Consider the following 16,578-nt stretch of genomic DNA (forward strand, 5'->3'; position numbering starts at 1 on the left):
TTGCGCGGCGGCGTTACGTAATCAATGACGTAGGGGCGCAGGTCGTCTATAGACGCCTATCAGCCTACCGAGTTGGGCGCCTCAAACATGGCGGAATTCGGGTAGGTCCCCGCGAGTGCTACGAGATGGCGCTGGGTTTTGCATACCGTCTATAACTTTCTCGCGACGTAAAGCCACGCCTTTTCGTTACAATTGTGTACCGTGTCTGTACGATTTTTTCCTGTGCTTAGAACGGTAAATTATCAGCTGTTATTCTCATTCTCTTGCCACGAAAGATATTCGATACGGCAACATTTGTTTGAGTCTGAGGAAGCACAAAACACGGAAGGGAACACGGAACGAAATGAACGATAGGGGGACGTTCCGTGTTCCCTTCTGTCTTTTGTCCTTCCTGAGACTCACGAAAATGTTGCCGGTCTCACCGTTCCACCAGCTCACTTGCACCCTGCTGATTTGTCCAGTATTAGATACACTTAGTATTTTCGGGACTGCACCACAGGCTTGCACTAGGTGTCCCACGTACAATACTGGGTTCGATGATCAATTCGATGTTCTGTGATCAATGATAAATGTCTCAATCTGACAACAAAAGTAAATAAATAAATAAAACAATGATACTCAAAAATAATAGAAATAAAATAAATAAGAATAATAATCTGCATCACTCTGTGGAAGACGGCGTGTCCAAGTAGCACGTGCTATGTCATCAAATTGTTGGCGAAACTCGGTCGGTCAGGACTGCTCGGACGCCTTTTAGGCTGAGGAGGAATTTATAGCCTTCTATTTTACACGTAAAGTTGAGATGGAGTCACTTCATAACTAACATCATTGCGCGTCTTAAATACTGTAGCGCTTCACACAAATCACTTCACTAAATTCAGGAAGAACACAAGATTATCGCTACTTTCACAAAGACCAAGGTTGTCGCGGGACCATGTGTGCGAGCCAGGTGTACCTTTGATCGAATTACGCGTCCCCACTCCGTGCCTCTGTGGTAGTGGCTATCATCCAATCTCAGTGCCGCTTTTCTGTGGCCACTCCATCGGACATTCCATCTGTTCCACAAGATGAAAACGGAACTCTTCAGGGTCCGCTTCCAATTCCAATGATGATGACGTCGTCGACGCCATGACTAGTTTTTTTTTTATTATTATTATTATAAACAAATTTTCGATTTTTATATTCCTATGGGAACCCAAGCATAGGAGCATCTTTGGGTGGAGTGTGTAGATCGTTGGCATGAAATGCGTTGAAAAGGAAATATATCCATATATAAGAAACATATAACATATTTTGTATAAAATAAAATCAATCAATCGGGGACTCCCCTCTGTGCCCGGCCGACCCACACGGGTGCGCAGTGCACATCCATCTCCTAACAAAGCATTCTACAATGCGCCGGAACATTAATTAGCGGTTGGCAAGTCACGCTTCTCTGGACTGTTGGTATCCTCAGCCGCAACCTAAACCAGACATCATAATTCGTAGGGTCAACCACAAACTATACGTCCAGACGATTTTCATTAGGCCTACTTCGATCCGGACCATGTCTTCAAAAGGGCATCTGGTACGGCGACATTAAGCAAAGCCTTCGCACACAAAAGACCAAGCCACCAAAGAGAGTAGCACGTGGTCTTAAAGCCACACCAAATTGTTCCTCATCGAAGGCAGCAGCCGCGGGTTCCAATCGATCAACTTCCAGGGAAGCGATTGGGGGGCAGGCGCATGCGCACGCAATAAATGCTCCATTTTCGACGTCTCCGGAAGTGACCACTGTATAGAAACATCCCCCCCCCCCCCCTTAATCATACAAGTAACCTCAAGTAACTTCGAAGTAACCTCATCAGCAGCAATGGTAAGGAGGGCTGCTGTCGCGTATTGCTTTATCGAGGTGTCTACCTCCACGCATGTCTTAACCAGGGTTTCTACCAAAGTGCAGCCTTCAAACTTTCTGAACTTTCCAGGTTTCCATTGGCTACACTCTTAGAAATGAATTTCACCGCATAGCACGCTCCTAGCCAACCGTAATCTCGAATGATATCGTTATCTTCCCTGATTTGCTGAAAATGGGAGGCGTACGCCTTTTTTTGTGACAATTATGAACGGCATAAGTGTCACAAAATAGGCTCCGCCCCACGTTTTCAACAAATCAGGGACGAGAACGTTGGCATTCGGAATGATGGTTGGCTAGGAGCATGCTATGTGGTGAAACTCATTTTTAAGAGTGTACTGCAAGCGAATTCTCTGGTCAAAACAAAAGGGAACTTGGTGCATGCGGCTATACGTTTTGATACGGATCCCTAACAGATAATTGATTGAGTATTATAATCAGGATGCCCTATACACTCTCAGAAAAAAGGGTGTGAAAAGGTGGTAGCTTCTATAGTTACCACCTAGGTCAACATAGTGTCTGATAAAGGGTGTAAAAGGGTAGTAAAAGCAGTTATCATATGTCCACATTGCTACAAAAAGGCGTACGCCCCCCTCGCTCATCGAATCAGAAGTGGTAACCCTATCATTCGTGGGAGAGAGTGAGGTAGCAGGTACACGTTTAAAAATGAACTTCACCGCATAGCACGCTCCTAGCCAACCATCATCTCGAATGATATCGTTATCTGCCCTGATCTGCCCTGTACGCCTTTTCTGTGACCATTATGAACAGCATAAGTGTCACAAAAAAGGCGTACGCCTCCATTTTCAACAAATCAGGGCAGATAACGATATCACTCGAGATGGTGGTTGGCTCGGAGCGTGCTATGCGGTGAAGTTCATTTTTAAGAGTGTAGAACTTTGCAATCTTTTAGGCATAACATGTGCGATAAATATTACCTCCTGAAAGGTATAACTGCTCCACCCTTTTTTCTGAGAGTGTACTTTTCTGCCTCTGAGCTTGTCGTATTGGCGAACTGCTATAATTGCGGCAACGTTGCTGCGACATGGCAGCTCCACCCCTGTTCAACACTCACTTGCCGCCTGTCCGCGATGCTCGGTTGTCCGCGATTTTCCCTGACTTCAGCTGCTTTTTTTGCAGATTCCCTGACAATTCCCTGTTTTCCGGGTTAGTAGACACCCTGTTCACGCCTGAAGGTGTTGCCGTGTATTCTGTTTGTAAATAAAAGTGTAGGTTGAAGTTGCACGGCTTCCAGATGCCGTTATAACGGGCAATCCAAATACATATAACGTGAAAACGGGAGCTATCCAGTAAAAGCTGGGTTGACTTTTCGAAATGGGATTGCCACGAAAGTATATGCGACGTCTGCCAGTGTCAAACATCGATTCCCGGTGCGTGTCATCGAGATACGGGTCTAGAGCTGATATGAAAACCACCGTCGACTGAAACGCGGTACAGGAGCCCATTGAAATACCCTACATAACTTACCTGTCTCGGGAAGTGATATCCTATCATGCTACCAATTAACACTGAAGCTCTTTCATTGTTTCGCAACTATCTTTATTCGTGATATAACGTTTCTATCATCGTCAAATTATTTTTTTTCGTATTTTATTTTAATACCTATATCCAGGTATGCTATTATATTGTATACATGTACCGCGTTTGTATCGCGTGCTGTTCGTGCTATTTATGTGAGGGAGTACCCATCCTCCATGTTTGCGCGTGCATAAATAAAAGTTCATAATGGAGTAAATACCCATTTACGTGTTACATATTCGATAAACGCGATCAACTATTGTCACATACTGTCAAGATAAAGAAAATGAAGAAACGAAAGAATCCTTTTTAAAGTACCTGCTGTTCGGCAAATGTAAATAGCATCGGAGTCCACGAAGCTCATATAGTATACTCCTCACAACAAGAACGTCTAAACGCAGTCGCTGCTGCGCCAGCGCCGCCCATCGAGTATTTTCCGAATATGGCGAATCTGAGGACACTTTCGCCTTCCGAGATCGACTACAACGTTCACTGCAGTCAGGACGGTCCCAGAAGAGAGAGCGGCGGCGGGGCTTCTGCTTCTTAATCTCATTTGTCGTATACGTTCGAATCAAATCGACATCAGGCTCTCGCTCACTTGTAGCAACAAATAGCCGTCCCCTATCGCAGCTTTGCTCCTGTCATTTGAAACACCTGGATCCACAACGCGTCGATCCATACAGTAAGATATATGTTCCATTGTCTTTCCTTTTCTGACTTCAAACAAAAAGCGTAATTGATAGAACGTTCTTTGCTTTCTTGCGTGTTGGTTTGTGATCCATTTGCTATCTGTTACAATCTGGCACTTTTTCCGTTGTACGACCCCCTTTCTCCTTTCGAGAATGATGTTTGATTTTGTTGAGGAGCACTAAGGGAGGGACATATCATCTCAACCATGGTCGTCACAAGGAATCGGTGTTGCGTGAAGTGTCTTTTTTCGGTAGAGTGATTCGGCAAGAGAAACATTAGTAACAACCGTGTCTCGATGCCCTATATACAATGCTCGCATCACTCGGAATATCTTTCCTCGACGTGTGTGTGTGTGTGTGTGTGTGTGTGCAGTATTTTGACCTCTCATCCCACTTACTTTATTGCGGTACAGTTTCAGTATTCGAAAGGAAGCTATATACTACCTATGTGGTTTCAAGTATCTGCGGCTGGACGTTATTTTTCACTTTCCCCCACTCCATTCGTTAGTCGCCTTTATCGTAAAGACTGCCGAAAGCGAAATGTTGAACGCAGAATTGGTTGACTGGCAAAAAAAAAAAAAAAAGAAGGAGAAGAACGGAGAAAACATAGGGTCAGGAGACCGCGAGCAGGTAACGGAAAGTGCTAAGGATGCTTCAAGTCTGCAAAATAGCTGCACAGTTGCTTCGAAGCTGAGTGACACACTGTCAAACATTTCCGTCTTTCATTCCGTGTCATTAGAATGACTGAATTATAATTAGTGACAGTTACTGAACGATAAAAATTCCTCTAATCATTTCCTGTAAAAAAATAAAACATTTGGAACTATTGTGCAATGTCAATTCTGTGTTGTGAATCAACATGATGTCCTCGCTGATTATAGTCACACAAATACGAACCCCACTTTCAACGAATAAATCATCCGTTAAGAAATGAAAGGCGAAAGTTGCATGCACTCATCACAGTCACGCTGGAAACACCGTGAAGAGGAAAGGTGCAACCGAGTAAAGGCGGTAACCAGAAGCATGAATGAACGTGAATCTCTTCTTCCTAACTATATAGGAAAGAAGACAGACGAAACGCGTACTACTATAACGCGTACTTTTATAACATTGTAGTTACTATACCCCCTTATTTCTCTGCACGAATAAAAGGAGGAGAGGAGAGAGAACGCTAATTGTACTGCGCAGAAATAATCTAAGGCCTGCACACGATCAAGCATCCAGTGGAGGGTTCCTCTCTTTTGAGCCGATACCTCGGCATGCAGGCCAGCGCTGTTTGCAGCGACCGGAGGCTACGCAGACGTTCGTTAGCGATTCCAAAACCATTTAGCCAAGCTCGTAATTGCCGTGCCCGTTAATCAGTGGCACTCATGCTGGCCATCATCAACAATTCTTAGGAGAGCGCTCCGATTGGGGGCGTCGTGTGCGCGCGCGCAGCCGTGAATATCAAGATGGTACACGGCGCGCGCGCGCTGTGACTAATTAAGAAAGAGGGCCCGTGACTGTTCATTTCCAAATGTGAGGACGGTAGCTGTACAGCCGTGCTCTATGATGCGTTCAGCTGTTGGATTCGCTCGGTTGGTAACCATATCCCGTTATACACGCGTCTGGACCGAGAAATTTATTAAAGCGATAACTCTTTTGCGTCCCACCGACGTCGACAGACCTGTACGTCCGTCCGCAACTGGCGCGGAGAGAGAAGACGACGAGAAAAAAGAAGTTGCGATGGCACCAAAGATGCAGTCATTTTTTTGTTCATTATTCTGTCTTTGTTTTGTATCTGTCTCGCAAAGAAATGCAAAATGTTAGTTCGGACCTATGGTAACTCCAGAAGTATCAGTCAACGGGTGGCGGAGTGTAAGGTACTCATACTTAGGTCGCAGCCAAATAGACACGGACAGAAGACGCACCAAAACAACTGCGTATTTACCAACTACCCCGTGTGTCCTCCATCCGTGTCTTTTTGAAGATTCGGAAAAAAAACGTGCCCCGGAAAAAAAGTCCCCGGAGAAATCGTCCCCGGAGGGAGCTTATAGGTTACAACCGGGACCTATGTTAGTCTTTTTCAGAGGTTAGTTTAGTTTAGGCTTGTTTTTGACAGTTCACCATGAGGTTGGAGGGGGGGGGGGGGGTATATAGCGCCGTTTGTCAAAAACTACCGTTTTCTTGATACTCTTCTTGCGGGGACCATTTCTCCGGCTGACATTTTTTTTTTTCAGGGGACGATTTCTTTCTACACCCATCTTCTTGACTACGATTTAAGTATGAGTATTTAACAACTACCCCGCCTTTATCCTTTGATGCATTACATTTCGAATATGCAGTTGTCTCGGTGTGTCTTCCGGCGTCTTCTTGGCTACGATCCAGAAGTACCGCCACCAATTACACCGCACTGACCAAGGAGTGTTCAAATGTAAAAAGCGCGCTATGTTTTGCGAGTGCAGGCACAAATAAAATTAAATGGAATTTGAAATTTAGAAATGCGCAGTTGACACAGCCTTCGGGGGGGGGGGGATGTTGGGGGAAGGTGCGGTCAGCCTGCTCTGAAGTGGCGGCTCGGTGCACCCAGGGGAGGGAGGGAGAAGAGGGGAGGGTGAAAGAGGGAGGGGAGACATGATGGTGGCACAGGAGAGGAAGAGGCGTGCTGACCCTTTTGCTCTGGGATTTGTGTAGTCCAAGAGGACTACCCACCACAGAAAACATGCGAGCATCCCTCAGCAGTCTTCATTGGGACGCTCGCTGTACAACGGTAACCGCAGGGATTATTGGCGCTTTCGCTGCCTAAACTATAACTCCACAACGAGCGTAGGGAATGTAACTGAGTACCAATGTATTCTACGTTTTCATTTCAATATTTATCTTCATAACCAGTTCTTCCCGGTTTACTTTCGCTGGGGCTCCTCGACAGCCTCGTCAGCGACGCCCAACACGTGACGCCTCCGCCTCATTCTGTCGCGAAGTGCTGCATTATGCGGATGTCTATTATGATATTCTCTATAGCGATGCCTGAATTCGGATGACGTTATAACCAGACTAACCGCTTTATGTCTTTTGCAGATTTCGACGCTTGTGAACGCCAAGGAGCGTGGTCTCCGCAGCGAAAAAGCGGCTCGGGCGATGGCCCGCGTTGGTCAGGCCGTCAACCTAGCCGTCGAACGCTTTGTTTCCGTCGGGGAAGCAATCGCGGACGACAACCCGGAGATACGCCACGACATGTACGACGCCTGCAGGGACGCACGCACTGCTGGTAAATTTCGTGAATTTCTTAAAAATAAATGTTACGAAGTGTTTTGAGCTGCGCGAAAAAAAAGAAAGAAATAACCAGGAGCAGCAAAACAACTTTATTTTTGGATGATAAATGGGGAGTGTCATCGCCAGGGAACCAGTAGTAGCAAACTCTCTAATCCATACAGAAACAGAACCAACAACGCCTTCATAGCGGTGTTTTCATCCGGGAAAAGACAACGTGATCCCAATACAAACATGCCACGCGCAGCAACAGGCTCCTCGCATTCGTGGGTGTGCATGCTTGTTAGCGCGTGCATCTTTAGTAGCCAATTATAGCGGGCATTTATGTATGTGACGAGTAGAGCATTGCGGGGAAGCCTCTCGTCGCAGGCAAGTGTTCGATGATAACGGTGCGGACTGCTCCTCCTCACTCGCTTTCCTTAACGAGGACAGACAATCACAAAGCGGCACGTATAGAAGAAATTGCGCCCTTTTAGGTCCATGTTGCGTTGTGGAATAGATTCGATGTATAGAGAATGTGCATCGCAATTCATTTCGTTTTAGTAATGTCAGAACAACTGCGTAAAGTGTTTGACCAAAACGTCCAAACCATTTCACGGAGCACGTATTAAATATAGCACCTTCACTTCCGGAGAATTTTTTTTATTGATCTTCATCGTTTTCTACTACATACATAGAACAGAACAGGACTGTGAGGGCGAGCCCTATATGACAGTCCAAACTACAAATACAAGAAGTGCACTCTTAAAAATGAACTTCACCGCATAGCACGCTCTTAGCCAACCATAATCTCGAATGATATCGTTATCTGCCCCGAGTTGTTGAAAACGGGAGGCGTACGCCATTTTTGTGACAATTATGAACCGCATAAGTGTCACAGAAAAGGCGTACGCCTACCGCTTTGAACAAATCAGGGCACATAGAGATATCATTCGAGATAATGGTTGGCTAAGAGCGTGCTATGCGGTGAAGTTCATTTTTAAGAGTGTGTTATAGGTATAGAGTGAGGAACACCAAGCAGTTTAACCTGCGACACTGCAAAAAAAAAAAAAAAAAAGGCAACAAACTTAAAGAAAATGACTTCTAATCTTCCGTTTAAATTATATCTATTACTGCGAAAGCCCGCACCCAAACAAAGGCTAAGCGATCGCTGTCACGTGATTTCTTATTACACTCAGTCACCGTGCAAGATATTTCAATAAAACACAGCCAATTTATTATAATTGAATTTCATAGCCAGTGTCTCTGTCGGAAGCTTGCAGTTTCTGTTTTGCCATGTAACCAATAAACTGATGCGAGACGGTGCTTACCGATTAATTTAATTCGATGATTAATTAATGATTAATTCGATTAAATTTTGCATTTGGCAGCTATCCGTAACTCAGAGCCCAAATACAACAATTTTCTCAAAGCAGTCGACAGCTCCGGCAATTAATTCGCAGCAAAGAGATTCATATCGACACTATTACGTGTCACAAGGTCCGAAAGGTGGGTATGCAAATCCGCGCTTTTCGCGTTTCCAAGCGGGGAGACACTCTCTCTTCAAAATAACCTCGCGCGGGCAGAGACGAGATAATATGCATAAAAAGGGGACAAGGATTTCACCCGTAAGACTAAAGTAAGCCACTTTATGGCTACGGGAAATTGCTGAACGGGATAGTGGCCCGTCACGAGACAGCCCGCTAAGCATTTGGAAGACACCACGTCAGTCTTTCGTGGATCGCCGTGTGATACACACTTTCTTGATCCGTCCGCATGCATAATACATCGCGCGCTGACAAAGCGAGGAATGCAGGCTGAAACGGACCTACAAGAGGCGCGCGAAGTCGAGAATACGGATAAATTAATAAGACAGACACATTGCAACAGTGAAATTAACAGGAAGCACTTGATAAAGGTGCGAAATGAGCTAAAAGCAGCCTATTATCAACACGCGGGGCTAGTTCAGAAGTTCGTAGACAGTCAAATTTGGTCATAATTTATAGGAAGCATGTCATGCGCAGCACGAATGTGAATTTTGCAAGTATAGAACGTATCTAATGTAACAACAGTACTTGCTTTATTTCGAGTGCTGGCGGCAGAAAGCGGAAGTACAAAACAGTTGGGGAGCAACACAACTACATATATGGACTGGCGCTATGGGGAGGGCGCTTATTTCTGAGGCGTCAGATAGGATTCCTACCTTCCTACTAGGAAACGTTGTGTCAGGCTTTCGACACCGCGAGCTGTGAGCACTTTTTCGACCGATGTATTAGTGCCCGGTATGATAAACGAAATATAAGGGAAACACCAATGTATGCAAGCACACACATGGATTTGCACAAGCAGGTCACGCACGTGCAACTCTTTGCACAAATGTCTCCGTCAGATAGCACTCGATAGACTAGGGGCGGAGAATAGACCTTTTTAGAAAAGCAAGCGCCACCAGTGGCGCGCAAGGGCTCATAGGAAATTGTAGCGTCTAACAGCATTACGAGACGACCAGAAGCTGAGGTAGAAGAAGAACAATAACATTCTCGGTGTGCGCAGCAGAAGCGTCAGTCGGGGGAAAACCGTAATTACCATAACCGGAGCTGATAACAGAGCAGTGTCCCTCAAAGTTCCCATGCTGCTTTGCGCCGCGCGCATATTTTTAAAATCGTCTATTCCCTCGTATTGTGCACAGAAGTTAGACCATAATCTGTTTGAACGTGGCGTGTAAGAGTTGCAATAGCCATAGCCAATATGTGATTTTTTTCTCGTACTTTCAGGAGCCATGATCGAGCAGTTGTGCGAGCTGCGTCCGGACGAGGCGGAAAGTGACCACGGCAGCATGGCCCGGGCCGCAAGGGCCCTTCTGGCAGCCGTCACCAGAGTGCTTCTGCTTGCAGACACTGTTGTGGTCAAGCAGCTTCTCAGCGCCAAGGACAGGGTAATGCTCGGTGTACATTTTTTACACGGTGCCTCTCTTTATGAAACCGCTTCCTCCGTATTCAGGTAACCATAAGCTTGAATCGTCTTGAGAATGTTGCTAACTTCACAGAGTTTGTGAAGGCGTTCAGCCAGTTCGGGAGCGAAATGGTCGAATTGGCGCATCTCACCGGCGACAGGCAAAACGTACGTTAACGGCGTCCAACGTAAGGAAAGAAAAACTGTGAGGCTTCAGTGTGCGTCAGGAATACGGGTGTCCCCGTGGTTATCGGAACAGCAGGGCAAACCAAGGACACACAACGGGTGCTTGTAACCCTACATGTCCGTGAAGTTATTGTCAGCTGTCTTGGGAAACGACCACAACCCCTTGTGGCGACAGGAGACTGCCTAACGACCGTCGACTGTGACTAGCATGGAACACATATCCGTATGTCCCGCTGTCATCGGGACGAGACAATGTGTCCTGCCGTCACGGCCTGCCGTCCTGCAAAGCCTCTAGTTCTTCTTTCACGGCACGAAGTATTGCAGCTAAAAGTACAAAAAAGCCCGATCGTGTTTCAGGACATGAAAGACGACAAACGTCGAGCTCAAATGGCATCGGCACGGCTAATCCTCGAAAGGTCAACAATGATGCTTCTGACAGCATCGAAGGTAAGAGAGTCAGAGTACAGTTCCTTCTTTCATCTGAAAGTAACGTTGATCACCTTAGCCCGCTACCGTAAGCTCCAGCTAAGGAACGGACGGTTGCCACATTTTCACTATGTAAAACTTGAGGACAATTACGCGGGTGAGGTAGAATTCTAGTATACGCTTTGGTGGTGGTGATGTAACTGCTTGCCGTAGTCGGCCACGCTTGGTAGGGCAACGTCACGACTATTGCAGCGGGAAACCGTGCGTCTCCTGGGTCGACTTCACAGGGAGCTGTGCAGACATTTGTCTTAAAGCGTCTGAGGAGCTAGTACGCTCTGGAACACTGAGAAGAAACTCGACCTTTGGTTTGGTAGCGTGTTTCGTGAAAAAAAAGAAAACAGAAAAAAAAAGCAATAACGGTTCCAAACAGAACCATAGTGCTTTTTGTATGGGCAGTAACCAAAATCTGACACTGGTAATCCCCGCTACAGAACCGTTTGGTGATTCTTGTCGGCACCGATGATTATTTTCCTTCCTTCCTTTCTTTCGGAGTGTGTGACCGATTGACTGCATGTTCAGCCGACAGACGTCTTTAGTATTCTTCTGTCCTGGTTTGCTTTTCAGGCATGTCTTCGGCACCCGGAATGCGAGACAGCGCGCGAAAACCGGGACACGGTGTTCCTGCAGATGCGCAGGGCAATGGACCTTATCCATTTTGTGGTCAAAGACGGGGTCATTCCAGACCTGACCGCAGCCTCCAACTGCGGACCACAGGGGGAAGCCTGCTGCCGCCGGAAGAGTGCTGGCGGCCGGAGGACGTCCGCCGCCAGAGCGGAAGACTTAGACCAGTGCCGCACCGTCCACAATGCTATCAAGAAGTTTGAGGTACCCCCTAGTTGACAACACGTGATGAGTACGACAAGCTAGATAACAGAGCGATACAGGGAGTGTCGCGGGTGTGTTAGGGTACACATTTTCTAATGGCGGATGTGCGTGGTCAACACGGCCTAGCGCTCGGAAATTGCTAGTCTGGCGCTCGTGCCAGGTCATGCGACAGTTATCTCCCGAACATGGATGGCCAGAAGCTAGCGCTTTCAATCGCTTTGACGACGCTAGGGGCATCGAGGTCGCTCGCGTTCAGGTTCCGTTGTCCGCTAACCCACGTTAAGATCTACGTTCGAAGTGTGCGGGGCCTAGTGATGCGGATATGACGACACCGGATATAGTTGGGGGCTCGTGCACATAACGTCACGCGACACCTTTGAGCCACGTGACTCGGGAAAACATGGGGATGCGTCACAGGCGCCATACTGCGAGCATAATGGGGCAACAGCGTGTGCTTTCACAATCATACCCTCGTAATTGCACGCATATCGCAACAACTCACGGCATGCCCTCCTACTCTGACTCCGGCGCGGCGATAAGTTTTCCCGAGTCACGTGACCAAGCGTGACGTCACTGCACAAGCCTCATTCCACCAGCTAGGGAAGCGCCACGAGAACACGCGCGATTGCCACGTCATGACCAAGAGAACGCTCAGAATCTGGCAAAGAAAGCTGCCTTTAGAATGACCACGCGAATTCGCCATTTAATGTGCATGCTCATCTGTGATCTGATAAAGATGTGGCTATAAACTTTTCAGGATTTGGTAGAGATGACGCGCATGACCCTGGTGGGGCCGATGTACCGGGAGCGGCTGTCAAGTGCCTTAGACGCGGCCGTGGAGCGAACGCAAGACTTCACCGACTCCGCGTACACTTCCCACGAACACCGCGAAAAAATCCTCCTGCTCTGTGACAGGGCAAAGCTCGAGCTCAACCAACTGCTCAGGATAGGAGTCAGCCTTGTGAGCACACAGTTTTTCGAAAGGCCAAATGCATCATGGTCATTTCTGTCTGTCTTTTCTTACCAGGATCAGGCTGACTGCACGTCCCCCAACGAAGACCTTGAAGCCTCGATCGTGCAGACGCTACAAGCGAGTGCGGACTTTAAACAACAGGTTGGCTTCGCTTAAAGTGACACTACTGACTAAATCTTGCGTCTGGGTCATTACTATCTACGTGTCTCTCGGTGTTCTCTCAAAATATTGTTTCTTAATCTGGCACCGAAGTATCATAAAATTAATTTCTAGCTTTGAGAGGTATAGGTTGCACAATCTACCACGTGTCTAGCAACATTGCTCCTCGAAGGTCGATTTTTCCGTCTCCGCACCACAGCTGCTGAGCAAGTCTTTCAACGAGGGGGCGGAGACCGGAACAGTGCATGGTGCTTCTGCTAGGGGACAAAAGCCAGGGCTAGGGCTCTCGGTGTCTCTTTGACGGCATTTGTATTTTGAGCATTGAGCCTTCGGGCGAGGTTGATTTGTAATACGAAATAAGATCAATAGCAGTGGAACTATAATGGCGTTCGTTGCTGAGAATACGAGACGTTCTGATTTCCTCAGCTCCGTGACACGGCACTAGACAACGCAGACGACCTATTCAAAACGATGGACGAAGGAGAATTGCTCAACAGGATGAAGAACGCTGCCTTGGCGGGGGATCAGGCTCGCCTTGAAGAGTATTCAGAGAAGTTTGCAGAACACGCAGAACACGTGCAAGAGGCAAGGGCATTCCCTTGAACTCTCTCTTCATCTCTAGGTCTGACCGTTGTTGTCTCCTTGCAGGTATGTCGACTTCTCTTTCATGTAGCCAGTACGGAAGCCCTGCAGGTCACAGGGAAGAATACTGATGCCTGCCTCAAAGTTTACGGCTCCCAGGTAAGCTTTCAACGAGGACCTTGGTGCAACGACGAAGTTTCATATTAATAAAACTTTATCTTCAGGTGATAAGCGCATACCAGACACTGTGCACGCACCCCATGAGCAAGATAGCAAAAGAAAATGTAGAAGTATTCATGGACGTCTGGCAGTCTTTGGTGAGCGACGTCGCTGCCCTCTCGAGGGAAGTGGGACAGTTATGCCGAGCCGCTGGACAGGATGCTCCAGGATACCTCTCCCTCCCTCGTCCAGGGGTAAGGGGACCAAGTTATCGTCGCACAGAACGGCACGTTGCCCCCTTGGGTTTGAACATCGTGCGTCCGCGTTTGTACGAAAGTGCGCAAAAGTTTGTTCATGTCCTGACCCATTTGTATGTCGAGGAGATTCCTCAATAGTGTGCAGAGAATTTATTAGTTATCACAGATGCAAAAGTTAGATGGTGTCGCCGAACCTTTTGAGGATGTAGGGGGAGCCTGGATAGATCACTGGGTAGTGTCAACGCCACCTAGATACACAAGGCCTGCTTATTGCCTCCTCTCGCTCCGTCGCTACGGTGACATATGACGTCAGAATTCGTCTGCTATTGCATTCCCCGTCGTGCGAATAGACCTCTACCCGGGAAACGTCATCATGACGTTGGTAGACAGACTGAAACCAAAACAAATCGGAAGGGGAGGGCTGGGTTCCACAAATGGGTACTTGTTCGCTGCCTCCTATAGACCTCTCCCTGTTTGTAAACAGCTGACGTCATAGTGTACGACAGCGCCACCAATTTGGTAGAGTTGAGCTACGCTCGAAGCTAGGGGCGAACAAGGTCGCGCCCGAAAGTCACCGTCTTGAGGGGATTACGATGGTCCCTGAAAGGGACGCGACCTTCGGTCATACTTTTCTTTCAATAGGAGGCAGCGAACAAGTGCCCATTCGTGGAACCCAGCCCTCCCCTTCAGATTTGTTTCGGTTTCAGTCTGTCCACCAACGTCATGGTGACGTTTCTCGGGTAGAGGTCTATTGAAAGAAAAATAAGACCGAAAGTCGCGTCCCTTTCAAGGACCATAGTAATTCCCTCAAGACCGTGGCGTTCGGGCGCGACCTTGTTCGCCTCCTAGTTTCCATCGTAGCTCAACTCTACCAAAGTGGTGGCGCTGTCGAACACTATGACATCATTTGTTTACAAACAGGGAGAGGTCTATTCAAGGACTCACGAATGATTGCAACTAACTGGGAACCTGTAGACAAAAAGTGCAACACGCTTTCCAGAAAATCAGTCTTGAGAAAGATATGGGACCGTTCTGCGCTTTATTTTAAAGCTTCCCCCACTTAGTACGCGAGGACGTTCAATCACTACTCGCAGACGACGGTGGTTCGTCTCCATGGCTACGACCGATGAAAGCACGTTCGTGATTGGCTACCACCGTTGAAAACACAGTCCTGGTTGGCTGACTCTTAGTTGTTACGTCACGTCGACGAGTCAGGCTTTCTCTATCTAAGTGGTGTTGATAGTGCGCTCGGTAGCTTCGGTAGTACACTTCTGCACGCATTGTCCTCAACGCTGCCCGTGCGTAGAGCACTGCCAAAGCTACTGAGAACGGCACCGAGGAGCTTCCTCAACGTTCGCGCAAGCGGACCATCGCAAAAGAACGTCTATCCACGTACGTGTTGTACACCATGCAAATATACCGTGGCAACGCGGCAAACTGTGCATTTTCGAAAGTGTCGAGTTCGCCGTCTGTACATGATGCACACCAAACCATTCCAGTGTGGAGTACTGCTCCTGCCACCCATAATTTTTTATTTATATTGCTTTATTATATTATTCTTTAATATTACTTTTGCAGAGGCATGGGACAACGAGCAAGCCCCTGAAGCCGGCCAAACTGGACACGGAGGTACCGTGATAGGGTCGTACCCCATCCCTGAAACCCCACAACCTGCAAGCCCCCTGCAGAGTCGCCCACCTACAGCATGACCTCCCCGTGTGCATAATCGATGTCTAGTCGTAGAAATTGTGAGGTCGACTGAAGCATAAGGATAACCAAAAAGACAACGCCCCAAATTGATCGATACGCACAGCCATACGTTCTGCATACCAAAAACGATCAGCGGCTAAGCATTCACTCTCGAATGCGTTCCGAATCGCAAGCGATTTCATCCGACTACACTGCACTGAACACAGTGACGTAACCATGGAGATGAAATATACGATTTTGCTTTACTTACCTCATGCGAGGACACCGTTACGTCCTTACGTTCTGTCTCCACCTGCAAAGTTTAGAACACGGCATTTAATTCCCGTGAAGACTAACGTGCGTGCAAAGCAGTGGTTTATCCAGAACCCAGAAAAAATAGGGGGGGTCATTATTATAGCTACGTCATTACACCTTAACCTATGATTGCCGACGTGTGTATAAAGCTGAAATCGCAAGGGCACCCCCTGCAGGGGGTACACAGCTCTAAAAGTAAGGGGGTGTCACTGAACATTTGGGGGGGGGGAGGTGTTAGGGGGTCTGGATAAATCATTGGTTCCAAGACAGTTGCTTCGTCACGGAAGCAGAGTTTGTAAATGCAGCTTCATTGCAGCGCAGCGCTGCTGTACGGTAAAGCCATCTTTAAGTCGTTCCGTTTGAGCACGCCCTGCCTGATCAGTGCAAGATTTCCCTGTCCACAAAAAGCTGTCTTCACGGGTTAGGTAAAGTCCGCAAAATAAGCCTCGTCGCGCACTCAGTATATGTACTATTATTACATACCCAATTTGTTTGCCTGCAGTGGGATGTATGCAGTGTCTCAAAAGCCAAACAAGTGCACATGATAAACGCATATATCGGTATTTCTGCATTGAAAAAGTGCAAAAAAGACGAATTAACTAAATGACGACAAAATTTAAACGTACTTCTACACCGCTTTGGTTATCCTTT

At 47.3% G+C, this 16,578-nt stretch overlaps 2 protein-coding genes across 2 annotated transcripts in view; one reads left to right on the forward strand and one right to left on the reverse strand.

The window, feature by feature from the left end:
* LOC135388872 (4-hydroxy-2-oxoglutarate aldolase, mitochondrial-like) overlaps nt 1–16,578 on the reverse strand; it is an 86,437-nt gene that overhangs the window by 40,241 nt on the left and 29,618 nt on the right. Inside the window, exon 2 of the mRNA XM_064618725.1 lies at nt 15,884–15,925. The gene's annotated coding sequence lies outside the window, so the exon portion shown is untranslated. The remainder of the gene's footprint in view (nt 1–15,883; nt 15,926–16,578) is intronic.
* The window catches only part of LOC135388869 (alpha-catulin-like), a 46,192-nt gene that overhangs the window by 19,314 nt on the left and 10,300 nt on the right, over nt 1–16,578 (forward strand). The window contains exons 2-12 of the mRNA XM_064618719.1: nt 7,177–7,366; nt 10,119–10,279; nt 10,345–10,464; nt 10,840–10,929; nt 11,533–11,793; nt 12,551–12,754; nt 12,821–12,907; nt 13,352–13,510; nt 13,574–13,666; nt 13,732–13,920; nt 15,502–15,552. Of these exons, the coding sequence (XP_064474789.1) occupies nt 7,177–7,366; nt 10,119–10,279; nt 10,345–10,464; nt 10,840–10,929; nt 11,533–11,793; nt 12,551–12,754; nt 12,821–12,907; nt 13,352–13,510; nt 13,574–13,666; nt 13,732–13,920; nt 15,502–15,552 (1,605 nt within the window). The remainder of the gene's footprint in view (nt 1–7,176; nt 7,367–10,118; nt 10,280–10,344; nt 10,465–10,839; nt 10,930–11,532; nt 11,794–12,550; nt 12,755–12,820; nt 12,908–13,351; nt 13,511–13,573; nt 13,667–13,731; nt 13,921–15,501; nt 15,553–16,578) is intronic.

This window comes from Ornithodoros turicata, chromosome 3 (genome assembly GCF_037126465.1).
Source record: "Ornithodoros turicata isolate Travis chromosome 3, ASM3712646v1, whole genome shotgun sequence".
Classification (NCBI taxonomy): domain Eukaryota; kingdom Metazoa; phylum Arthropoda; class Arachnida; order Ixodida; family Argasidae; genus Ornithodoros; species Ornithodoros turicata.